The sequence below is a fragment of the Filicampus tigris genome, chromosome 4, assembly GCF_054856515.1.
Source record: "Filicampus tigris isolate MCC_2025a chromosome 4, RoL_Ftig_1.0, whole genome shotgun sequence".
Taxonomy (NCBI): domain Eukaryota; kingdom Metazoa; phylum Chordata; class Actinopteri; order Syngnathiformes; family Syngnathidae; genus Filicampus; species Filicampus tigris.
The window spans coordinates 7321380-7342151 of NC_141220.1; the positions used below are offsets into that span (position 1 = coordinate 7321380).

Below are 20772 nucleotides of genomic sequence, written 5' to 3' on the forward strand. Positions count from 1 at the left end.
TTCCAATAGTCACTTTTATTTTAAACACTTTAATTTCTCAACGTGAAACAAAACCAAAACAGAGTAATTCCCAGAAATAAAGTAAACAGGGGAAGGAAAGGAAGACAGAAAGATCCAAACTATAGCGAGAGCTTGGCATGCTGTAACATGCTGCAGTGTAACAAGGTGCATCGTCACCAGGCTGACGACAAACAGTAGAACCTTTATCAATCTAGGACTCAAATGAATGAAAATAATATCACCTGCCTCCTGGTTTTAACACATGAAGGATGGGGAGAAATGACAGAAATGAGACAACAGCGGAGATGATGTCGTTCAGAAAAACAGCAGCAGCTCACTACCCCCTGAAATAGTTGCCAGTGGCAGGTGGTATAGACATTTTATCCCATCACATGAATGGAGGATGCACACACATTTGTTTAGACACTCCCACGAACTTTTCATGAATGCAAGTTCAGAGGCTGATCTGCCAGAGGGATTTTAGAGACAAATCTGCTGTACGCAGACGAGTCATGAAAGTTAATGACTGCCATTAGAGTACACTAAAGTACTTTGGGCTGTCATTGAATCTGATGATTACGGAGAAACATTAAAAACACAAACTTTGAACCTGGTCATTGCTTTGAACAACAATTTAACCACACTACAGTTATGTGGAAATGTCTCAGGCCGTTACTAGAGTAGGCATTTTAATGATCTTTTCCACAGCATTATGAAATAGTAAGTACACCACTGTCGAGATTATACAGAAACACAAACGCAATTTGAACAAAACTGAGAGTGGTGGTGCGTGGGCACAGGTTAATCACATTTTGGTATATATTAATATTTATCATAGTTCCTTCCAGCCTGCCTGGAATATTATCAAGCCCTGCTCAGCCTAAAAACACAGCGTGACATGTAAAGAAGATGCATGTTGACTAAGGTGCCCTCTTTGCATTGTTTTTTTGTGATAGATTTCCTGCACAACCACAAAAAAAACCTAACAAAACTGTAGAATTACTACACATGTATGCATTAAGATTTGACAAAGTCCTCTTTGAAATATGGGTGGGAATTAACAGGATTGATCAAATAATCGATTACAGTGTTACTTTTTATAGCTTTTAAATGCAATAGGAACGTCGATTTAACTGGAACTTGTGGTTTAGCGCTAGTGTCGTACTAAGCAGAATAATGTTGCCCGATGGAGATGCCTTACTCCTTGTGTCAGTAGCTCAATTTTCCACAGCTGTTCTTTAACTCACAAACTACTGCACTAAAGTGGCAGGACCTTCGCTGCTTGCACCACTGCTGCACGCCATCTTACTTTTTGTTCAATAGGTGATTTATCAATGTTCAGTTCCACACAATCGATAGAATTCTTAAAGGTACAGTGTGTAGAATTTAGTGACGTCTAGTCATGAACTAATAGAATCCAACAACCTAAGCTCTAAGCGAATGCGCTTTGAAGCACGCGCACTACGGTGCCTCGGAGACCAAACTTTTCAAGCCTACCATCAATTTCCTCAGTAGAGGTGTAAGCAAAATGTCATCACAAGCAACTTCTAGTATTCCCTCAAGTGACGAAGTAAGTGTGTTGCATTTGTTACAAATGCTGTACTCATGCTGTTGAGGGACTACATTCGCTAAGTTTGTCACCTTCCAGTATCCGTAGCATACAGATTGGCAGCGAAACATGGCAGCCTCCTGTAGGGATGTATGTAATATAAATAACGATTACATCACCTACATTAAAAAATGTACGTTTATGTGACATATATTTTTTTGCATATTACTGAAATTAATAGTGGGTTTTTAAAATGAATGAACCTTGAAAAATAAAAACATTCTACACACCGTCCCTTTAATGCCCGGTTAATTGATTTCCATGCCAATACCTACCAAACGTACTTGATCAGACATCTTGCACCTTAATAAATTTAGTTATCTTCCTCAGATCAAACCATGAGATATACACTATTCATAAAAAGTTAGTGGTATTGGCCTTTCGGGTGTAATTCCATGATGAACCCAATATGCACTAGAAGTACAGGTCAACTTAATTTGAGTTTTTCTTTAAGTTTTTGTTTGCACATATCAACAGTTCATTGTTTCATTGCTTTTTGCACAACTTGCTGTTCTCTAACAAAGAGGTGAATGGGAAAAATTCACAACAGGTGTTTGTACCATTTATCGACTATACGTTACCGAGTGCGTCCACTTTTATGCCTTTCTGTGACTCTTCCAATCCCTCTCTATGTCTGTTGCAATCTGCTGTCTAAGTGTGTAGATAGTCACAGCTTCTGAGACTTAGAATAATTAACAGCTACTGTAAATGCTGACTTTTTTCTCCTGCAATGAGTTTACATCAGTGGTTTTGATCACGTCAGTGTGTAGAGCGGATGAAAATGCTAACTTGGCCCTTAGCCTACTACGTAATGCCATTAGCTCCCAACTCAATAAATACCCAGAGGCAGTACACATAGTTGCCGGAGATTTCAGTCATGTGAACTTAATAGTAGTGTTCCCCAGATTCCATCAGCATTTAAAGTGTGCTACACAAGGGAAAAATACTAGCTGAGGTCTACCTGAACATGTAACAGATAAAAAGGGCTATACAATCACATCACCTGACCCAAATTAAACCACATATTCATGTTTATGTTATCAGTTTACAGCCCCACCATCACCTCACGGTATATCAAACCAAAACTTTTTTTTTTTTTTTTTAACAGCCGCATGTCTGCTTTCAGAATACAGAATCTCTGAATCTCAAGACATACACAATTGCATTTCATCTGCACTTGCTCACATCAAACACTGAGTGGGCACTGCTACCACTGATGTGCCACAAGGTGTGTGCCAAAAAATCTGTGATTATGAGAGAGGTCAGGACTCTGCTTAGAAACAGAGACAATGTCTTCAGGTCTCATGACATGCAGCGTGACAACACTGCAAAGGCTAACATGAAAAGGAGAATCAAACAGGCCAAGTTGGATTATAAAGAACAACATTGAAGACTAAACCGACAGCAATAACTCCAGACGGTGTCAACTGAAGTTCGAAACATCACAAATTACAACCGACCTAGAACTAATGCTTGAAAAAAAGGCTTGCCCAAGTCCGGTCCTCGAGAGACTCTATCCAGCCTGTTTTAGACGTCTCCATCCTCCAACACACCTGATTCAAATGAACAGGATCATGGCTTCTGCAAAGTTTGCTGATGAGCTGATTATTTGAATCAGGTGTGTTGGAGGAGGGAGACATGTAAAACAGGCAGCATCGGGGCTGTCAAGGACCGGACTTGGGCACCCCTGTCATAGACGGTGATGCTTGGTTGGCAGAGGAGCTGAATAGCTTCTTCAACAGTTTCAACCCACCCAAAAGCGGACTCCAATCCCAACCTCAAATTTGAGAGAGCATCCTGTAAGACGTAGGCTTACGATGGCATCGCCAGCAGGGTACTAAAAAACGGTGCAGACCAGCTCACAGATTTTTTTTTTCCAATTTATTTGTTTATTTTACCAAAATATTCAGCAAGACCTTAGCAGAGGCCTCTGTACCAACTTGCCTGAAGTCCTCAACCCTCATCACTGTTCCTGACACGTAATTATTGACAGTGCGGGCAGCTGTGGAGAAACAGTGGTCCTCAATACCACCAAAACAAAAGATATTTTTGGGGAGTTCAGGACAATAGATCTCAACTATCTTTAGCCATACACATCAACAGGGTTTGTGTGACCAGGGTCCCTGATTTAAATTTCTGGGCCTGCAGTTCAATGAGGCCCCTAACCTAGAAAACAAACAACACCATATATTGTCCCAAACGGCACTGATGGACTGAACGCACACAGCACTTAGCATCAAGCACAGAGCACGTTATATTTGGCAGTAGATGGATATATATATTTTTGCATTTATTATTGTAAGCGATGTTGTTTTTATGATGTTGTGTTGTCCTACAATGCTGCTTATTACGCCTTCTAAATTGCCCCTCGGGGACAAATAAAGTATTTTGATTGATTTGATTGATTGATATATATACATATATATGTATGTATAGATATAATGTCTCTTGTTTATATACTGTGTGAACATTGTACACTGACAAGGATTCTGGTTCAGGTGACATTGCGACGCTCAAAGCACAATGGCCACTTCCCTGTGTGAAACATCCAACTGGAAGTCTCGCAATGGTGAGGTACTGTTAATCAATTGTTATAGCTTATGAAGATGATTTCAAACTGAGAACAGCATGATGGATAGTACTGTTTAAATACTAATTCTAATTGAATCAGGAAACGTAAGGGTTGCTTCTTCGATCAAACAACAGTTGTGAGTTTTGCCATTCAGCTTCTTGCTGGAGATCAGCAAGTTGTGCAAAGAGTACCTAAAAAAATGATAACAATTGGACACGCGCTTTCAATAGTTTAGGGAAGGTCAAAATAATTGAATCTTGGAAGGTTACAGTGCATATTAGGTTCATTCTGATATTTCAGCCTAAATTTTAGTGCCTATTGCTGCCTTGCGGCTGTACCCTACCACTTTCCAAAAGTCAGCTGGGATGGATTTTGTATTGTCACATCTACAGTGGCACACACATTTGAATATTGTCTCTAAAAGCCTCTGTCAGTTGTACAGCAGGTTTTAGGCTATGCCAAGGAGGGTCTGTCCTGACTACCACCAACTCAGAGGAAGCACAGCTCAATGACTGGGGTGTATGGAGGCGGGAAAGAGTAGGATGGAAAGACAATGTTGGAAAATAGTGGTATGCTGGATGTGGATGAGTAGAGAGCATGTCCTCGTGAGACGTTCTCTCTCTGCCCATTGCAAACATATAATGGCTTTGTGGAGGCACACCGTAGTCATGCACTTTACTCATACAGATGACGCCGAATCAAAGAGTGGGATGGGAAACAAGCCCAGAGTGTGTGTGCATGCCCAGGTTACACAGGCAGGCAGCCTTCAAGAGTGTGTCTAGGTGGTGCTGTGATTCAATCCCTGCATTTGTCTCTCCTGACAGAGATTAAAGAAATACAACATCATTCAAAACATTTGGGCAGGCGTAAGAACCAAAAAGCTGGAGTCATATTGAGTCAAGTGAAGGGCTTACAAAATAAATAATCCATCAACATATTATACATGAGAGAACATGTTCTTAAAGAAATATTACAAATCTGTTGTAAAGTATGATTTGAAGATGAAAAAGGTATACATTTTGTCTCCAGACAGTGGAAGCAGGCATCACTTGCTATAATGCCATGGCCTGGTAATCAGACCAATTTCAGTCAATATGTGAACTACTCAAGCTCACTTTAGTCCAGTTTCCGGACCGTATTATGCAGCCTCTTTACCAAGGCCGGTGTACCCTTCTTACATCCACGTCTGCGGGCTCTGCACTGCAGTGTTGCCTTCATGGTAGCTGGACTAAGATTTGAACACACTTGCAAATTAGACATCTGCAGCCCAAATCTTTTGGACCAAAATGGTCTGTAGCCCTCGATGTCCTCTTCAGGTGGTTGCAGTCATTTTCCCAGGAACACAGAGGGACAGCAGATCTCTCTTAATAACTATAGAAGTTTATAGTTGTTGCATGTCTAGGCCCATTCCATAAACAATGCTATTCTTAAACAAAAAAGTGGATAAACAAAATAGCCACTCCAATGTTGAGCAGAATCACCATGGCAACCAGGACAGCGCTGTAGGCCTGCGGGGGGAGACAAATAAAAAGGCTTAATCATAAATAATGACACACACAAAAACGCACACGTTTTTAGAAAATTCAGTGTATGTAACCTATGCGCTGCTAAAAATAGATACATTATTCTCCTGAAAGGAGCAGGAGAATCATCAAAACTGTATCTCCTGGGCACATTTTCAATCAAATTACATATGTCAGTAGATTTATAGGAAGACTCACTTGAGCTCTGTGTTTAGAAACCGTCACTACTTGGGTTTAAAGGTCTGAATAACTTAAATAATACACAGGGCTATATTTTCATACAGGTCTACAGAGGTGGGTCCTTTGACGTGCCCGCCACATATGATATTTTGGTGACAAAATGTGTTTAAATTTGACACCTGCTCGACGCATTTCTAAGTTTTGGTGCAGGTAGTCTAAAGGCCTAGATAGGCCAATCCGACGTTGGCCAACTGTGGCCGACGCTTACCCCCTGTGGCGTCGGGCTGACTTGGCAAGTCCCGCTGGTAAAAAAAAATACAACGCAACGACAGACAGCGACACTGACCATTAAGTACTTTATGCGCATGCGTGAGATGTAATACACCCTATATACCATCTCCAGCAGTAGTCACTATTCCTCACTGTTAGAAAAAGCTAAACAGAAAGATATTGGCCGGGGGCAGATTATAAAAATGTAAACAATGCATTCAGCTATATTTTTCACTCATGAAGAACTCCCACGCAAAGCAACCCACCATGTTCTTGACACAGTATCGTGAAATACTTACATTGTCAACACTCGCTCTTGTACTTGTAAGAAGATTAATTGCTCAGTGTTTATCCACATTTGTCATTTCCTATTTTAGCCCTGTGCGCTGATTCGCTAGTTAACAGCCAATCAGTGACCAAATGTCACGACTCACGACGCCAATTCAACATGCTGAAACGCCCACCAGACGCTTCCTGACAGGGACCGATACAATCCAATACAATTTTATTTACCTTATTTTCCGGACTATAAGTCTATAATTGTCATAGTTTGGCCGTGGGTGCGACTTATACTCCGGAGCGACTTGTGTGAAATTATTAACACATTATTACCTGTATATAATTTCACATGTTATTTTAACCCACATAAAGAACATAAAGATAAATCCTAAAAGCTATGAAAATGCATGAATAATTTAAACGGTTAAAATCTAATATTGTGTTGAATAAGTAAATAAAATAGTATGATTAAAAGACAATTTGACTGTTTATCAAACCATCTATACAAAAAAGTGTACTGTTCCTTTAAAAGGCGCCGTGCCTGGCAATGCATGGTCTTCAGCCAGCCAGCCACACGCACGCACGAGAGCGGAGGAGAGAACAGATAATTACGACTGGATACAAAAATACTTTTGGAGACTTGGAAACATTCTACATGGTCGGAGATAAATAAAATACTTATTTAATCGATCTATGACCGTTTTGGTGAATTTAAAGTTATCTTACCGTAACTTTCTTGTAATGCCACATGTGTGGGTGTTAGCTAAATGTTGCCATCGTTGCTCGGTGGAAATTATGTGTACTAAGCGCACAATTTTATTAATTTGATTTATATGGGCACATTTATTTGCGTTACGCGATAGAGACAACTTGGATTCCGAGAGGGATATTTAGGTTTTTTTCATCTGTATTATGCATTTTATGGCTGGTGTGACTTGTAGCGCATTTCACAACAGCTACAACTGTAACATAGCACTTTACATACAACAACAAAATAGCCATAATGCAACAAGTGAAATCAATGAATTAACACAAAACACTATTTACAACATACACCAGAAAAACAGCCGAAAATTTGTCAGTCTCAGGCAGGGGCGGAGCCAGAACGTGGCTGGGCAGTCTCTCAATCTGGGTGGGCCTGTGCACACCCCGGCCCAGCCATGGCTCCGCCCCTGGTCTCAGGTCAGATCAAAAGCCAACGAATAGAAATGTGTCTTCAAACGGGTTTTACAAATGGACAGAGAGGGTGCTTGCCTAACATCCAGTGGAAGGTCATTCCAAAGGGAACAACAGAGAAGGCTTGAACCCCGTGATGAATTTGATAGGGGCAGAGACAGACAGATTCTGAGCTCCGCGGACATATGTGCTGAATGGCATCATTGTAGAAATCGCTTAATTGAATGCATTATTACCATTTTCATCTTTATTATATGTTTTTAAAATCATCCCAGTTGCAGTGCAGCTATGGAGGGCAGGGGTAGCGGATGTGGGGTCCCACACGGACATGAATGATTGGGGTGGAAGGCAGTCTCCAAGTCATAGTAGGCAACTTTACCTCATCCGCCCATGCAGGTCTGCTTGCAGTTCCTTATAAACGTAATTTGTGTGCCTTGACCTGCCGCAAGACTCGAGCAAATCAGTTTCTTATTCCACCGTGTCAAGGACTATCAACATGCACCGCACGTGCTGTATTTAAAGCGAATGAGAGGAGCTGCTTCGAAGTTGGCTGTGTTGACGCCAACAACAGCGTAAAAAAAACGTTCTTATATCGCTTTGCCTTTGCGAAAATACCAAAACAAGGCCTCTACCTCACCTCCATGCAGATTTAGAATGCACCAAGAACTACACTTGCTCTAGGCTAAAAAAAAAAAAAAGATCCCACGATGTTTAAAGCTCAACATTGTAAATTAGGGATGTTAACCAAACTTTTTATTCTTCATGTCAACACCCCTGGTTTATGATGGCCCTACATTCAGAATAAGTCTTTAAAAAAAGCCAGAAAGAACTTAAAGAACAAGGAAAACTCCAAAACCCAGGTGCAGTAACAATACTTCATATCGTCTGTGTCCTGTGAAAAATTCGTAACTCCAATTTTGGAAACTGTTTTAATTTTCACATTAATGTGATGTCTATAACGTGGAAACACCACTCATGTAAAAATAAGAAAAATGAAAAAAATGGAGGTAAGTGTTTTTCACATGACAGCGACGAAATGAGCATTAGTGACATTCGCTGTAAAGGGGAGATAAATAATGAACATTCTAAGGGCCCATTACTGACAGTGACAGAGAGCCACAAAAATTCTGTAAGTATTTGAGTGAGAATTTTTTTTCCAGGGGGCTCCAAATCCAAGGCAGAAACCCTTTTGCAAGCGCGTCAAAGTTTAGTGTGACATCAGAAGCATATATATTCCTAACAGGGGCGGAGCCATGTGTGGACCTGGTTAGGCACAGGCCCACCCAGATTGACACACTGCCCACCCAGTGAGATCCATGAAAAAATATATACTTCTAAATTTTTTGTAAATTATTTTTGAATTTGTGTTTCGTTGTTTTTTATTTTATTGAATATTAAGGATGGTATAGTTATGGTTGTATAAGGAAGATTTGAACTCCATATTATTCACTTTGTCTTTTTACGTGAATATACAATGTGTCGGGACAGGAGGATTGTGCTCAATGACAGAAATATTCAGGCCCACCCTGATTTTTCCAGGCCCACCTATTAGCCACGTTCTGGCTCCGCCCTTGATTCCTAAATGTATGATCCAACCAACCTCATTGGCAACTTTAGAGGTTCCACTGTATTTACAACCTAAGACTAAAACATTGCCACAGGAGTTGGTGTCTAATGACCAGATGTGGGTAGAGTAGCCAAAAAATGTACTCAAGTAAAAGTACTGTTACTTCAGAATAATATGACTCAAGTAGAAGTAAAATTAGTCATCCAAAAACGTGTAATTACTTGGGTAAAAGTAAAAAAGTACTTGGTGAAAAAAACTACTCAAGTACTGAGTAACTGTAGCAACGTCTCGTTTTTTTGTGTTTTTTTTAAACAACCATTCAATGTGTGTTTGTGTGTGTGGGGGGGGGGGGGGCGTGTGTGTGTTTCAGTCTGTATGTATGTGACAAAACATGCAAAACAAACATTTTCCCCAAAGATTCACTCAGTGATGTCACTATTAAGCTTTAACAGTAGTTGGCGCTCAAGGCTCTTGCAATGAAGCTGTGATCGTTTAGCAGTGAACAGGAGTCCAGCATGACTGAAAAGTCTCTCACAGGCTGCAGATGCAGACATTTTCGATCCGTTTCACCGAAAACAACTCTTTCTCGCAGCTGAAGTTGAATATGATCATGTGACGAGACGGCCATACGTCTACGTTTGATTGGTGAAGCACAGTCACATGAGAGAGAGAGAGAGAGAGAGAGAGAGAGAGAGAGAGAGAGAGAGAGAGAGAGAGAGAGAGAGAGAGAGAGAGAGAGAGAGAGAGAGAGCCGAGTACGTTCGCGGAGGGGATTTAAGGGTTCAATGTAGTCTGATGTAGCGGAGTAAGAGTACAGTTTCTTCTTCACAAATCTACTCAAGTAAAAGTATAGTGATTTAAAACTACTCAGAGAAATACAAAATGTCCCCAAACTTACTCAAGTAAATGTAACGGAGTAAATGTAACTCGTTACTACCCACCTCTGCTAATGACACATCAGCAGATGGTCACTGACAACTAGGGTCACGTAGGTGAAGGCCAGTGTTACTGACCACCTGTCCCATGTGGCTGGCAATTAGCATTATTGATGCAGGAGTTTCTGGCCCATGGATTCCAACACATACAATTAGGTCTGAATTAATGTGTTGTGTATTGTGTTTATGTATTTTTTATGTTTTATGTTTGAAATTATCGGTATGTTGTTTTTATTGTCTTGCTCTTATCACTTATATGTAACTGCCTCTTGTGCTGCCTTTTGGCCAGATTGTCATTGTAAATGAGAAATGGTTTGCCAATGACCTATGTGGTTAAACAAAGGATAAAATCACTGTACATTACAATGTCAAAGGTCATTAAAGAATACCTCTGTTGTCAGATGAAAAAATAAATATGTCTTATTCAGAAAAATTGCATCTAAACGGGTTTTGGTTACACTGGCTGTATTAAAGCAAGCTTACAATAGCTCTCGGGACCTATCTATCCGAGACGCCATCGCAGCTAACGCATGCAGACATACATGCTTCTTCTCGGCCTACAGGAAGAGGTGCCAAGACGTGGTGTTATTGAAAGGTGAATCTGGATCGATATTGGCTGCCGTGGCAGTAACTGCTCACACAGGATTCTGGTCTATGAAAAAGCTATCAGGGCGGAATGCAAAGCGTATGGATGTCTCAATAACAAGTGAAAAAACAAGGAAAAGAACTACTTTTGCGTGCCTGAACTTGTTCATCTAGAATGTAAATTGATCGCAGAAACGTGGCTGCAAAACTTAGGCACAGGACACTCTGTGAAATGTTCCCGTTTGGCTGGAATGTTGTAGTTTGCGAGGAGTATTTCGCTAAATTGTGCCATGAAGAGAATTTACAGGCAAAGCTATTGAGATACTAAGAGGAAGCCAAATCTGATCTGGTACAACAATATTTCACCACTGGCCCCAAAAGCCAGAGAGTGGATGTGAAAATAAGTTGGAATCAGTAGGTTGGAATAGGTCGGAATATGAAAAAGGTGTGCAAGCATGCAAATGAAATATTATTCTCAGTCAATGTCCCACTCCTCCAACTCCCATTCAACTCAACTTTATTTATAAAGCACTTTAAAATAACCACCATTGCACACAAAGTGCTGAACAGAATCAAACAAATTCTCATACAACAACAAAATCAGTTAAAACAATAAATTAATAACAGTAAAACACCACGATGCGCTAAAACATTACAGAGTCCCATGCTGAGTCAAAAGCCAAAGAATAAGCTTAGCTGGTGTAAGTGGCCAGCATAGTAAATTAATTAGTTAATTGTGTAATTGTGGATGTGGTTGCGTGCTCCAGAAATGACATAAATTGACGTCACATGCCACTTTTGCCACACACCTGTCTGTCTTTGCAACGTGTATGAGAGGGAGAGTCAGGTAGTGTCGGAATGTTTTGTAGGTCTGGAGTCCACAAGCCCAATTAGCAATTTACAAAACAACTACTTACTCAATGCGTGATTGTTTTTTCTTTCAAGAAGGTATCCAAGACAAATAAAGATTAACACAAATCAATTGAATTTTCTCATCAGTTTTCTTTACCATCTCTGAAGTTCAGGAATCATACAATGATCGGATCTGGGCAGCTTTTCCATCCTCGCGAATGCTCTCACCCGAGACGGGCGAGGGCAGAAAAGGGGCGCGGTCTAACATGCAGCCCTCACATTTATACTGTCTTCAAAATCTAAACATAATGTGGGTTGGTCTCCTCCCTGGCTGGCGCTGCCTATGGGGCTGATCTTCACCAGCTGGTCCCGTGCTCACATCAGGGCATGCTGACTGTGAGACTTTGAACTGATTTTGCAATGTGTAATTCCCAATTTGGTTTTTGGTTAACCTGTTGACTAATAGAAAGTCATTCATATAGATTCAGATCCTTTAGTAGCGAGGAGGTTATTGGCCGGTAAAGGAAAGACACAATGTAAGTGGATACAATGAGTCCATTCCTGTTTTTTATTTTATTGTACCTGACCTTCGGGGCATGTGTTGATTGCCGAGCGCAGTTATTTCGCCGTCGGCTGGTTAGGAGCAGGGCGAAGGGAGGTGCGCACCCTTGGTAGGCGAAGCAAGGTATGTGGCGGCTGCTGGAGTGTTGGCTGTATTTACTTGTTTGTAAAAGCGATTAACAATTGAATGTATGTAAATGTGTGTTTTGTATGGTAAGTGTAATATGAATTGTATTTTGTATGTTTTAGTTTCACGGTGCTCGAGATCTGAGAAATAAAGCTTTGCCCCTGTACAATGCAATGCCGTCTTTTTATTGATGCCAAGGGCAGCTACTGCTGGCTTTAGTTAAGGGGGCCCAGGTCAGCAGGACGGGATGTACAAGAGCGACTGGGATCAACCACACACCATGACTTCTTTTGTCTTTTCTCTGAAATTCTAGAAATTCAGTGCCATCCAGGCCTTGATTTCCTCCAACTCGTCTTTTTTGCTCAGCGAGACATAGAGCTGACAGTCATCTGCATAGCAGTGGAAGGAAATACAACCCTAGGGCAACATATACAATGAAACAGCAGAGGCCCCAGAATTGAACCCTGTGGAACACCATACGACAATGGGACAGTGCGGATCTCAGAGCAAACAAATAAGATTCTAAACCACTCAAGAGCGCTTGATGAGCTGATCATTTGAGAAAGGTGTGATGACATAGGGATAAACCTAAAACAGGCTGGATTGTGGCTCTTGAGGACTGGACTTGGCCACCCCTGTCCAGGGTGGTCTCCAATTGTCTGTCACATTCACGGCCGACTACATCATCTGAAAGCGGAGATATATACAGTTTGTGTGCCAATGTCATGCATGACTTCCAGTGTGCCTAATTTCTGTTTCTGCAATGTTCAAGCATGTCGTATTTGGGCGTGCGTTCCGTCCTACCCTGATTTTGATGCAAATGAGGGATGCCGTGAGGACGGGCTAGGAAAACACTACGTTCTATCCCACAATGGTGCACAAAGGCGCAAGTGCTCCGTTACACCAAATTCTCCCGGCGCAAAGTCTAGCAAAACATCAAAAGAAAGAAAACTCTACCCATGTGCGCAGTTAGACTGCGCTTTGTGCTAGACTTGTGCTCAGAACGAAAATAGGACTCATAGTCTCCAGTGTCATTAGCCAGGAGGATGTCATTAAAAACTTCTAACAGGGCTGACTCTGTGCTTTGCATAATCTTAAAACCTGACTGCAAACGTAAATGATATGTTCATCCAAGAAAGATTTCAACTGCATGTGCACCACATTTTCCAGACACTTTTAAATAAAAGGCAGCTTGGAGATGGGTCTAAAATTTGACAGCACACCTTGATCAAGGCCAGGTTTCTAGAGCAGGGGTTGCACCAAAGCATTGTTGGGGGACTACAGCAGAAGACAGATAGCTGTGGATAATGGCCAAGACCAATTTACCAAAACTTGGGAGAACTTCCTTAAAGCGTAAGTCAACCCAAACATATTTTTTCAAAGAATCTATTCAATGCAGGCCCACTAGTTGAAACACAGCATTCTGATTAATATTGTGTTTGTGGAATATGAGTTAAGCAACAAAATCCACCCGTTTTTAGCCATCTCTAGGGGTAGCCATTTTGTCACTTCTGTCGACTGAAAATGACATCACAGTTGCTCAGGGCTCAGATAACGACCAATCATAGCTCAGCTTCAGAAAACAGCCGTGAGCCGTGATTGGTTATTACCTGATCCATGAGCAGTTGTGATGTCATTTTCAGTCGACAGGAGTGACAAAATGGCCGCCTCCTGAGATGGCTAAAAACGGGTGGATTTGCTGCTTAACTCATATTTCATATTAATCATATTGCCTTGTTTCAACCTGTGGGCCCGCATAGAACATATTCTTGAAAAAAATATGTTTGGGTTGACTTCCTCGATAAAGAAATGAGGAGGAACAGAGTCATAAGGGGAGCTAGATGGCTTAGTCTGGCAAACCACATCCGCTAAAAACTTCAAGGCAACAGCTTCAAAAGAAATTAACACGCCAAACAAGGGAGATGGACAGAGGCTGTAGAAAGAAACCTTATCAATGAAAAACTGCAGGAATCTCTCAATCAAAAATGCCGCTGGACTGACTATGACAATGTGGTTTAATCCATGTGTGTGTGCGGCGGTGGGGGTCGGTGATTCTGTGTGACAGTTCGACAGACCTATACAGTTCTACCAGTCAAAACATGCAACCCTTCTTTCTGTTTACAATATATTTCAAGTTCGCTAGAACACCGGATTCTGAATCCAAGGACCGTTCTGGCTCAAATATATATGCCTGTTGGCCAATTGCTTCTTGACTTTCTTGAGAATACTCCATCATATCAACGACTATATGACGTATCACTCAATAGCAACTGGTGGGTGCAAGGGAATTCCCAGTAAATGACGTGATGTCACATCTGTTCCTATTATAGCGCCTTGCATTAAAATCTGATATGGGAAATTCAGGCCCAGAAAGTAAAAACCCTGCCACAGTTTGGCTTGAGCCACAGGTGCTTTTACTCAACTGAGCTCGTTTACCTGTCGGTTGAGTAGAAGCATCCGTGGCTAAATGAAATCTAATCAAATCAAATTGTATTTATATCGCACTTTTCACACATAAAAATGCAACTCAAAGTGCTGTGCAGTAAAAATATCAAAAGACATGGCAAGGCACAGAGAAACCATATGAGGAAAGAGTACCCAAGGGGAGCTCATCCACGCTGAGAAGAATGACAGCCCATAGCCACGAGGAGCGCCACCGTCACAGAGACCCCTGGGCCACATAAACCACATAGTGCAGGAAGGCCAGCCACACCTCCCAGCATGGAGGCCTCCCATGAGGAAACAATGGAGCTAAAACAATTAAAATAAAAAAAATAAAGCCAAACTGTGGCAGGGTTTTTACTTTCTGGACCTGGATTTTCCATCTCTGATTAAAATTAACCAGCGGGATTGCGGGTGCTCTGTTTTGGTGAATACAAGACTAGATACAAAGATGGGAACACACTTAACAATATCACTCCATTTGCCCAGCAATACCCCCCAATGGGCCACTGGAGGTACACTTTAAATCACCAGATGCAGTAGTCACATGGTTGCAATTGCATTGCAACAGAAAACAAAAAATGAAGTTATCTGCCAAAACAGATATTGATTAACATGAATCCTCACTTGATTAACATTAGTCCTCACTAAGATGCCTGGTGCAGATAAAGTAATGGTGTGGGCCGAGATATGGGGTGACTGAATGAATTATTGGCCCACTTTTTGTTGATAGAAATCTTAACGCAAAAAAAATCTTAACATGTTGCAAGAATAGATTTTTCCATTCTGGCTAAATGACGATGCTACATTTCCAGTGTACTTTTTGCAAGATGGAGCTCCATCTCATTATGGTATTTACGTACAGTACATGTGTGGTTATATCAGCAGTTTTCAGATGCTTGAACTAATTGGTGTGGTCCTGTTGAATGGCAAACCAAACTACAAGTTTTCAGATTCAATGTAATCCCAGTAAATACAGTAACTGTAATCTCAGTTCTCAGCTACCACTGACATTTTTTCCACAGTCACATCAAGCAATGAGCAGAGTATGATGATGATGATGATTCCAATGAGACCAGATGTGTGATGAGTCATGGAACTTTGACTACGACCTGGAGACCAAATGCCAGAGGCTTCAGCGGAAGAGTCTGACGAAGTCAAGGCTGAAGAAAGCAAGACAGTCAAAGTTCAAAGTTTAAAGTCATGTTGAACACACTTCAAGCACTGATCGGGAGGCAGCATTACTGAAACACTGTGATAATGAGGGTTCTGCTGATGAGCCCTATAATGGGCTTATCCCAGATCTGTGGCATATTATCAGGCCACAGGTGGATGAAATCTGACAGACTGCTCTTTCTGGATCTACTCAGCAAGATAACTATGCTACTCAGAAGCACAATGAGTGGCAGACATACAGTATGGAGTGTTTTCCCATGAGTGTCGAAGTTTCATTGTTAAAAGGAATCATGTCATGGTGAACGCCTCACAACTCTTATCTTCCAGTCATAAGCTTGGTTATTCAGCATTTTTGTTATGGTTGCTGACACTTAAAACATAACATTAGCTCTTCCATTTATACCATGACAATCTATTTTTTTTAGGTATAAGGTGTCTTTATTTGAATATTTCCTGTACTAGAGGCAGGTTGCCAGTGTCAGTGGGTCAGTCAGGCATCTTGACATTCTACAGCAAGCAAGTGTCACTATTTGCTAATGTTTAGCCACTTGGTGGTTCAAACATGAGTAATATCTAGTATGGCAGTACTGTATGTATGTATAGCATGTCAAAAGTGTTTCAGGAAAGCCAATTCCAAAGTCCCTTAGATGGTTATGAGCTTCCCTTGCAACAGATCATTGTTTTATAGTTGCCTTTTTTTTATTTTGTATATAAAACAATCAAGGTAAACATGATGACCAATAAGGTTTGCTCTCAATGGTTGTCATTACAATGGCATGCCTGGTCTTACGCTAAGTGTATAAAAATATTGGAAGTAGAATCTTTGATCAAAATGTATACTGTAAATATTACTCGAGTGTTTCTTCTTAGTAATAGCTCATATTGTCGTATCTCATTATATCTCTTGTCATTTTCTTCTGTCTGTACCAGCTAAAAGATCCCAATCTTATCACCACAATATAAATGCACTTTTAGTCAAAACCTGCGCAGGGTATGAATGATTTGGAGCTTTAATTCAAATACACTTTTTTGGGGGGCATTCAACAAAATTTGGCACTCAGTACATATTGTAACACCAGGTGCGATCACACTAAGTAATTGCACATCAATTCAAAATAGCACACAGTGTTGATAGAATCCACTCAAGCGCTACAGCACAATCCACTACAGTAATGTCTGAACTGGTGTCTTTGCAATTTCATCCATCTCAGTTCTTCATTTAGGTTAAGCACATTCTCCATGAACAATTTACTGATGAAGAGCAATCTTGACGTCCCTTATTGGTGAAATTCACTTAATCTAGTCATTGCACAAAAGCTATGAGCGAGGCTAGCGTGTTGCAGCATTCTGCGTTTGTTTATCTCAGTGTGACAATAACTGTATGCTCCGAACCTGTCGTACACAAATCCCGCTTGGTTGTCTGCAGCTGCAAAACACACACCCCATCTCAACCTACTGCCCCCCCCCCCAAACCCCCCACCGCTGTTGCTGACACCCACCCACTGATTGGCCGCTGTCGAATCAATGCATAAGCTGTTCCCTAGCAACAGAGCGCTAGTTAACCAATAGGGGGGCATCTGAGAGGAAGCCCTACTTTTCCTATCTGCTGTTACTAAGGTGCAGAGAGGACCAGTGGGTTTCTCTTGGCGTGCGTGTGTTCATGCAACGGAAGCCAGCAGCCACCCAACTACTACATAACATAACTGCTGCAGACTAATGATATGGAAATGAACCAGCATGAGTGTGAAGCTGTATGCACACACAATGACAGTGTTGGTGGGTTTTTGTACATAGGTGTGCTCAGTGTTCAGTATTCCCCACGTCATATTACCCATTTTACTGTAATTTGCTGAATGCTTATTGTGGTGAATTCGCCATGCACCTGAGTCAAGATAGAAAGGATTACATCATATATAACCAAGAAAATCTTCTGCTTGGTCATATACAACAGATGCATCTTTAGAATATTTCCCAAAGTAGAACCTTGTGACTGAGGATTATCTCTATACAAGGGATGACATTGTTTTATGACACAAAACAACATGGAAAGCAATCATTTTAGTCATATCACTGTGTTGCAGGACAGGGGCTATTTTAAGATCAAATGATTAGGGGTGCTGAGCTCCCGGCCGGGCAAGATAACTTAAATAACATTGTACATTTTAATGCAACATCATCCCCACATTTATGAAAGAAAAGCTTTCTTTAGGAGAAAGTCTGTGACTCCACCATCAAATCTGGTAAAGGTTATTTAAATGTTGAGCCACAGCAAAAGAGGAAGAGATTAGATTTATCAAACAAACTTATTGTAACCTAATTTCTGGTAGAAGATAACCCATTGTGATCCAGTAGCACCTCTATACTTACATTAATAGTGTGCATTTTTTCTGAAGTGAACCAGTTCCCTAAACTGAGTACCAAAAATGGGTCTTGGACATTTCGGGGGGGCTTTTACATGAAATGCAATGCACAACATGCAAACCACTTAAACAGAAATTGACTTTTGTGAATATTTGGATTTATAAAGTTCTCTCTTTGGTTCTCACTCTCTGAGTGTCATAATAGTAGTTGTGTTTATGGGCATCCAATAATTTGGGTTGTTCCTAGCTTCTTGTCTTAAAAGAGATCATCCTGCCAGGATGGTCTATTTTTCACTAACAAGCTCAATTTATGTATTGCCTTTAATCAGGAAAATGATATTAGCTTGCATTTTCAATAATGTAAAATTGTTTTGGAGTAATCAATAAAAAATGAACACCTTGAATAACGCCCTTTGCTAACGAAGAATATGGTCACGCCTCCATGTCATGGTGAGAGTCACGAGGGGGACCGGAGACTATTTGTCTATTCAAAATCATTGTAAATACATCGCTAATAATGTCAAAATAACGGGGATCAATCGGCCGAAAAATGTATGTGGACATCTCCACTAAGGCTCACGTCAACCTCTGAAAAACAACGCAAAACGATTAGCCTTTCCATAAAAGAGCAAGAAATCAGCAGCCTGCATGAAGCTTAAGTGCCGTTTTTGTTACGCCGGTCTGTTTTCGTTCATAAATCACCAAGATACTCAAACACAATACGTTCCGAGAGGCTTTTTGGAAGGTGAATTTTTCATAGGTCATTATATTTAAATTGTTAGGGTTAGCTTGACTTCCTTTTTTCACAAAGTCAACTTTTTTCTCATCAAGTGTCAGAATCTTTTTAAGTGCTACATAGAAGGCCGTGGGTCATCTGTGGATCGGCCTTCTTTTATGTATTCAAACTTCCATAATTATTCAGAATTATTGAGGAGAAAATTTTAAAGTGTCATCTTCAAAAAGAGACCAAAACTATGCCGATACTCCAAATGGTTCAACAGCATCAAATTTACTTTGGTGCACCTTTCGTTCAGGTAAAACTGCCAGGTGGAATTGCAAAGGGTTAAAGCATTCGCCTCGCTATGGCTGCATGGACGGGAGGCGACCGAGACCCACGTCTGGCTGGTAAGAAGCTGATCTCGTTCTGCTAACCTTGTCTGTTTATCCGACGAAACCTAATTCTGCCTTGACAAACCACAGGAGCTAACAGCCATGGATGCCTGCCTGTCTGCCTATGGAGCTATAACAAAACCTAAGCATCGCCAAATGTCCAAAGACTGCGACCAATCGCCACCAAAATTCATGTGCACATTGCTACTACTGTCCACTTTAACTTGTAAAAATGCAAAAAAATATGCCCCCCCCAAAAAAAACCCCGGATCAGTACAATATTTTTGATTTTGTGGAAGTGATCGCGGCTTTTCCTCATAGGAGCTCACATTTGATGTTAATAAATCCAAATCATTGTGCAGATTGCTTTTGTATATTATATTTTAACATGTTGAAATGGACGCAAGTAGGAATGTGCATATGAATTCTGGTGGCACCCGATCACAGACACGAGGTGACAGCAGAATGTGACAAACCAAACCAGGAAATAACACGTATTACAATGCTTGTCTCCCCACTATGATGTGAACAGGCTGGGATGGAAAAAAAAAACAAGCCGAGCTCCAAAAGGGGGCGGGCCAGTTTCTGGTAGATCTCATCCCAAAAAGCCCTTAAATCACCACAGATTATTTCAGGGGGATGGATTTTACTGCTGACATTCATGATATTTTTACATACAGATCTAATATAGAAGTGCCAATGTTCAGCCCACTCATGTGTCACTTTAATAATACCAACACATTCCCATGACACAACAGCTAGCTTCTCTCATTCCAATTCAAAGAGGGGATAGTGGTGCTGTCTCCTCCCTACCAACATAAACAGTGAGATTAAATGCCAAAAATATGGAAAATGGTAAAGATAATTGTGTGTTGGCATTGAGTGGTAGAAGTTATGAAGGGGTCAGCACATTATTGGTTTAAGCCAAGTACTTACACTACGACTGTTGGAGGTATATACTGCTCTGTGCAGATGGCCTGCTCAGAGCCTGGTTGGGGAGAGGAGGGAAGGACTGTGTGGAACAAACCATTTTTGAGGCAAGGGGTGTGCCATATTCTTCTCGTTATTATGTCTCAACAGAGGACTGCATATTTGTATACTGTTCTACCTTGTTTAAAAGTGAAATTAGAGGGGGGAAAAAAAGAAAATCCCTCAAATTTTAGAGGTGCTGGGATTCAATTTAGGGGTGCTTAAGCATCATCAATATATATATATATATTTATATATATATATTAGCACATGCAGTTCTACACCACTGCAAACTATTGGTCAACAATAAAATGATACATGAAGAAAGGACTGTAAACCACAAAGGCAGAAGCATTAAGTTTTAATGTGGAGCAATAGAGTGGGTGAATAATGTATTGTTTTAGTTTCATTAAACAGCTGTATAACCACTTTTATTACACTTAAGAGTGTTAAAATGTTACTTAAAATATTTCATCTGC

The 20772-nt window shown here is 40.8% G+C and overlaps 1 protein-coding gene across 1 annotated transcript in view; it reads right to left on the reverse strand.

The window, feature by feature from the left end:
- Positions 1–20772, reverse strand: part of jph3b (junctophilin 3b) — a 65213-nt gene continuing 44441 nt past the window's right edge. Inside the window, exon 6 of the mRNA XM_086028265.1 lies at positions 1–5689. Coding sequence (XP_085884391.1) covers positions 5609–5689 — 81 coding nt within the window. The 3' untranslated portion in view covers positions 1–5608. The remainder of the gene's footprint in view (positions 5690–20772) is intronic.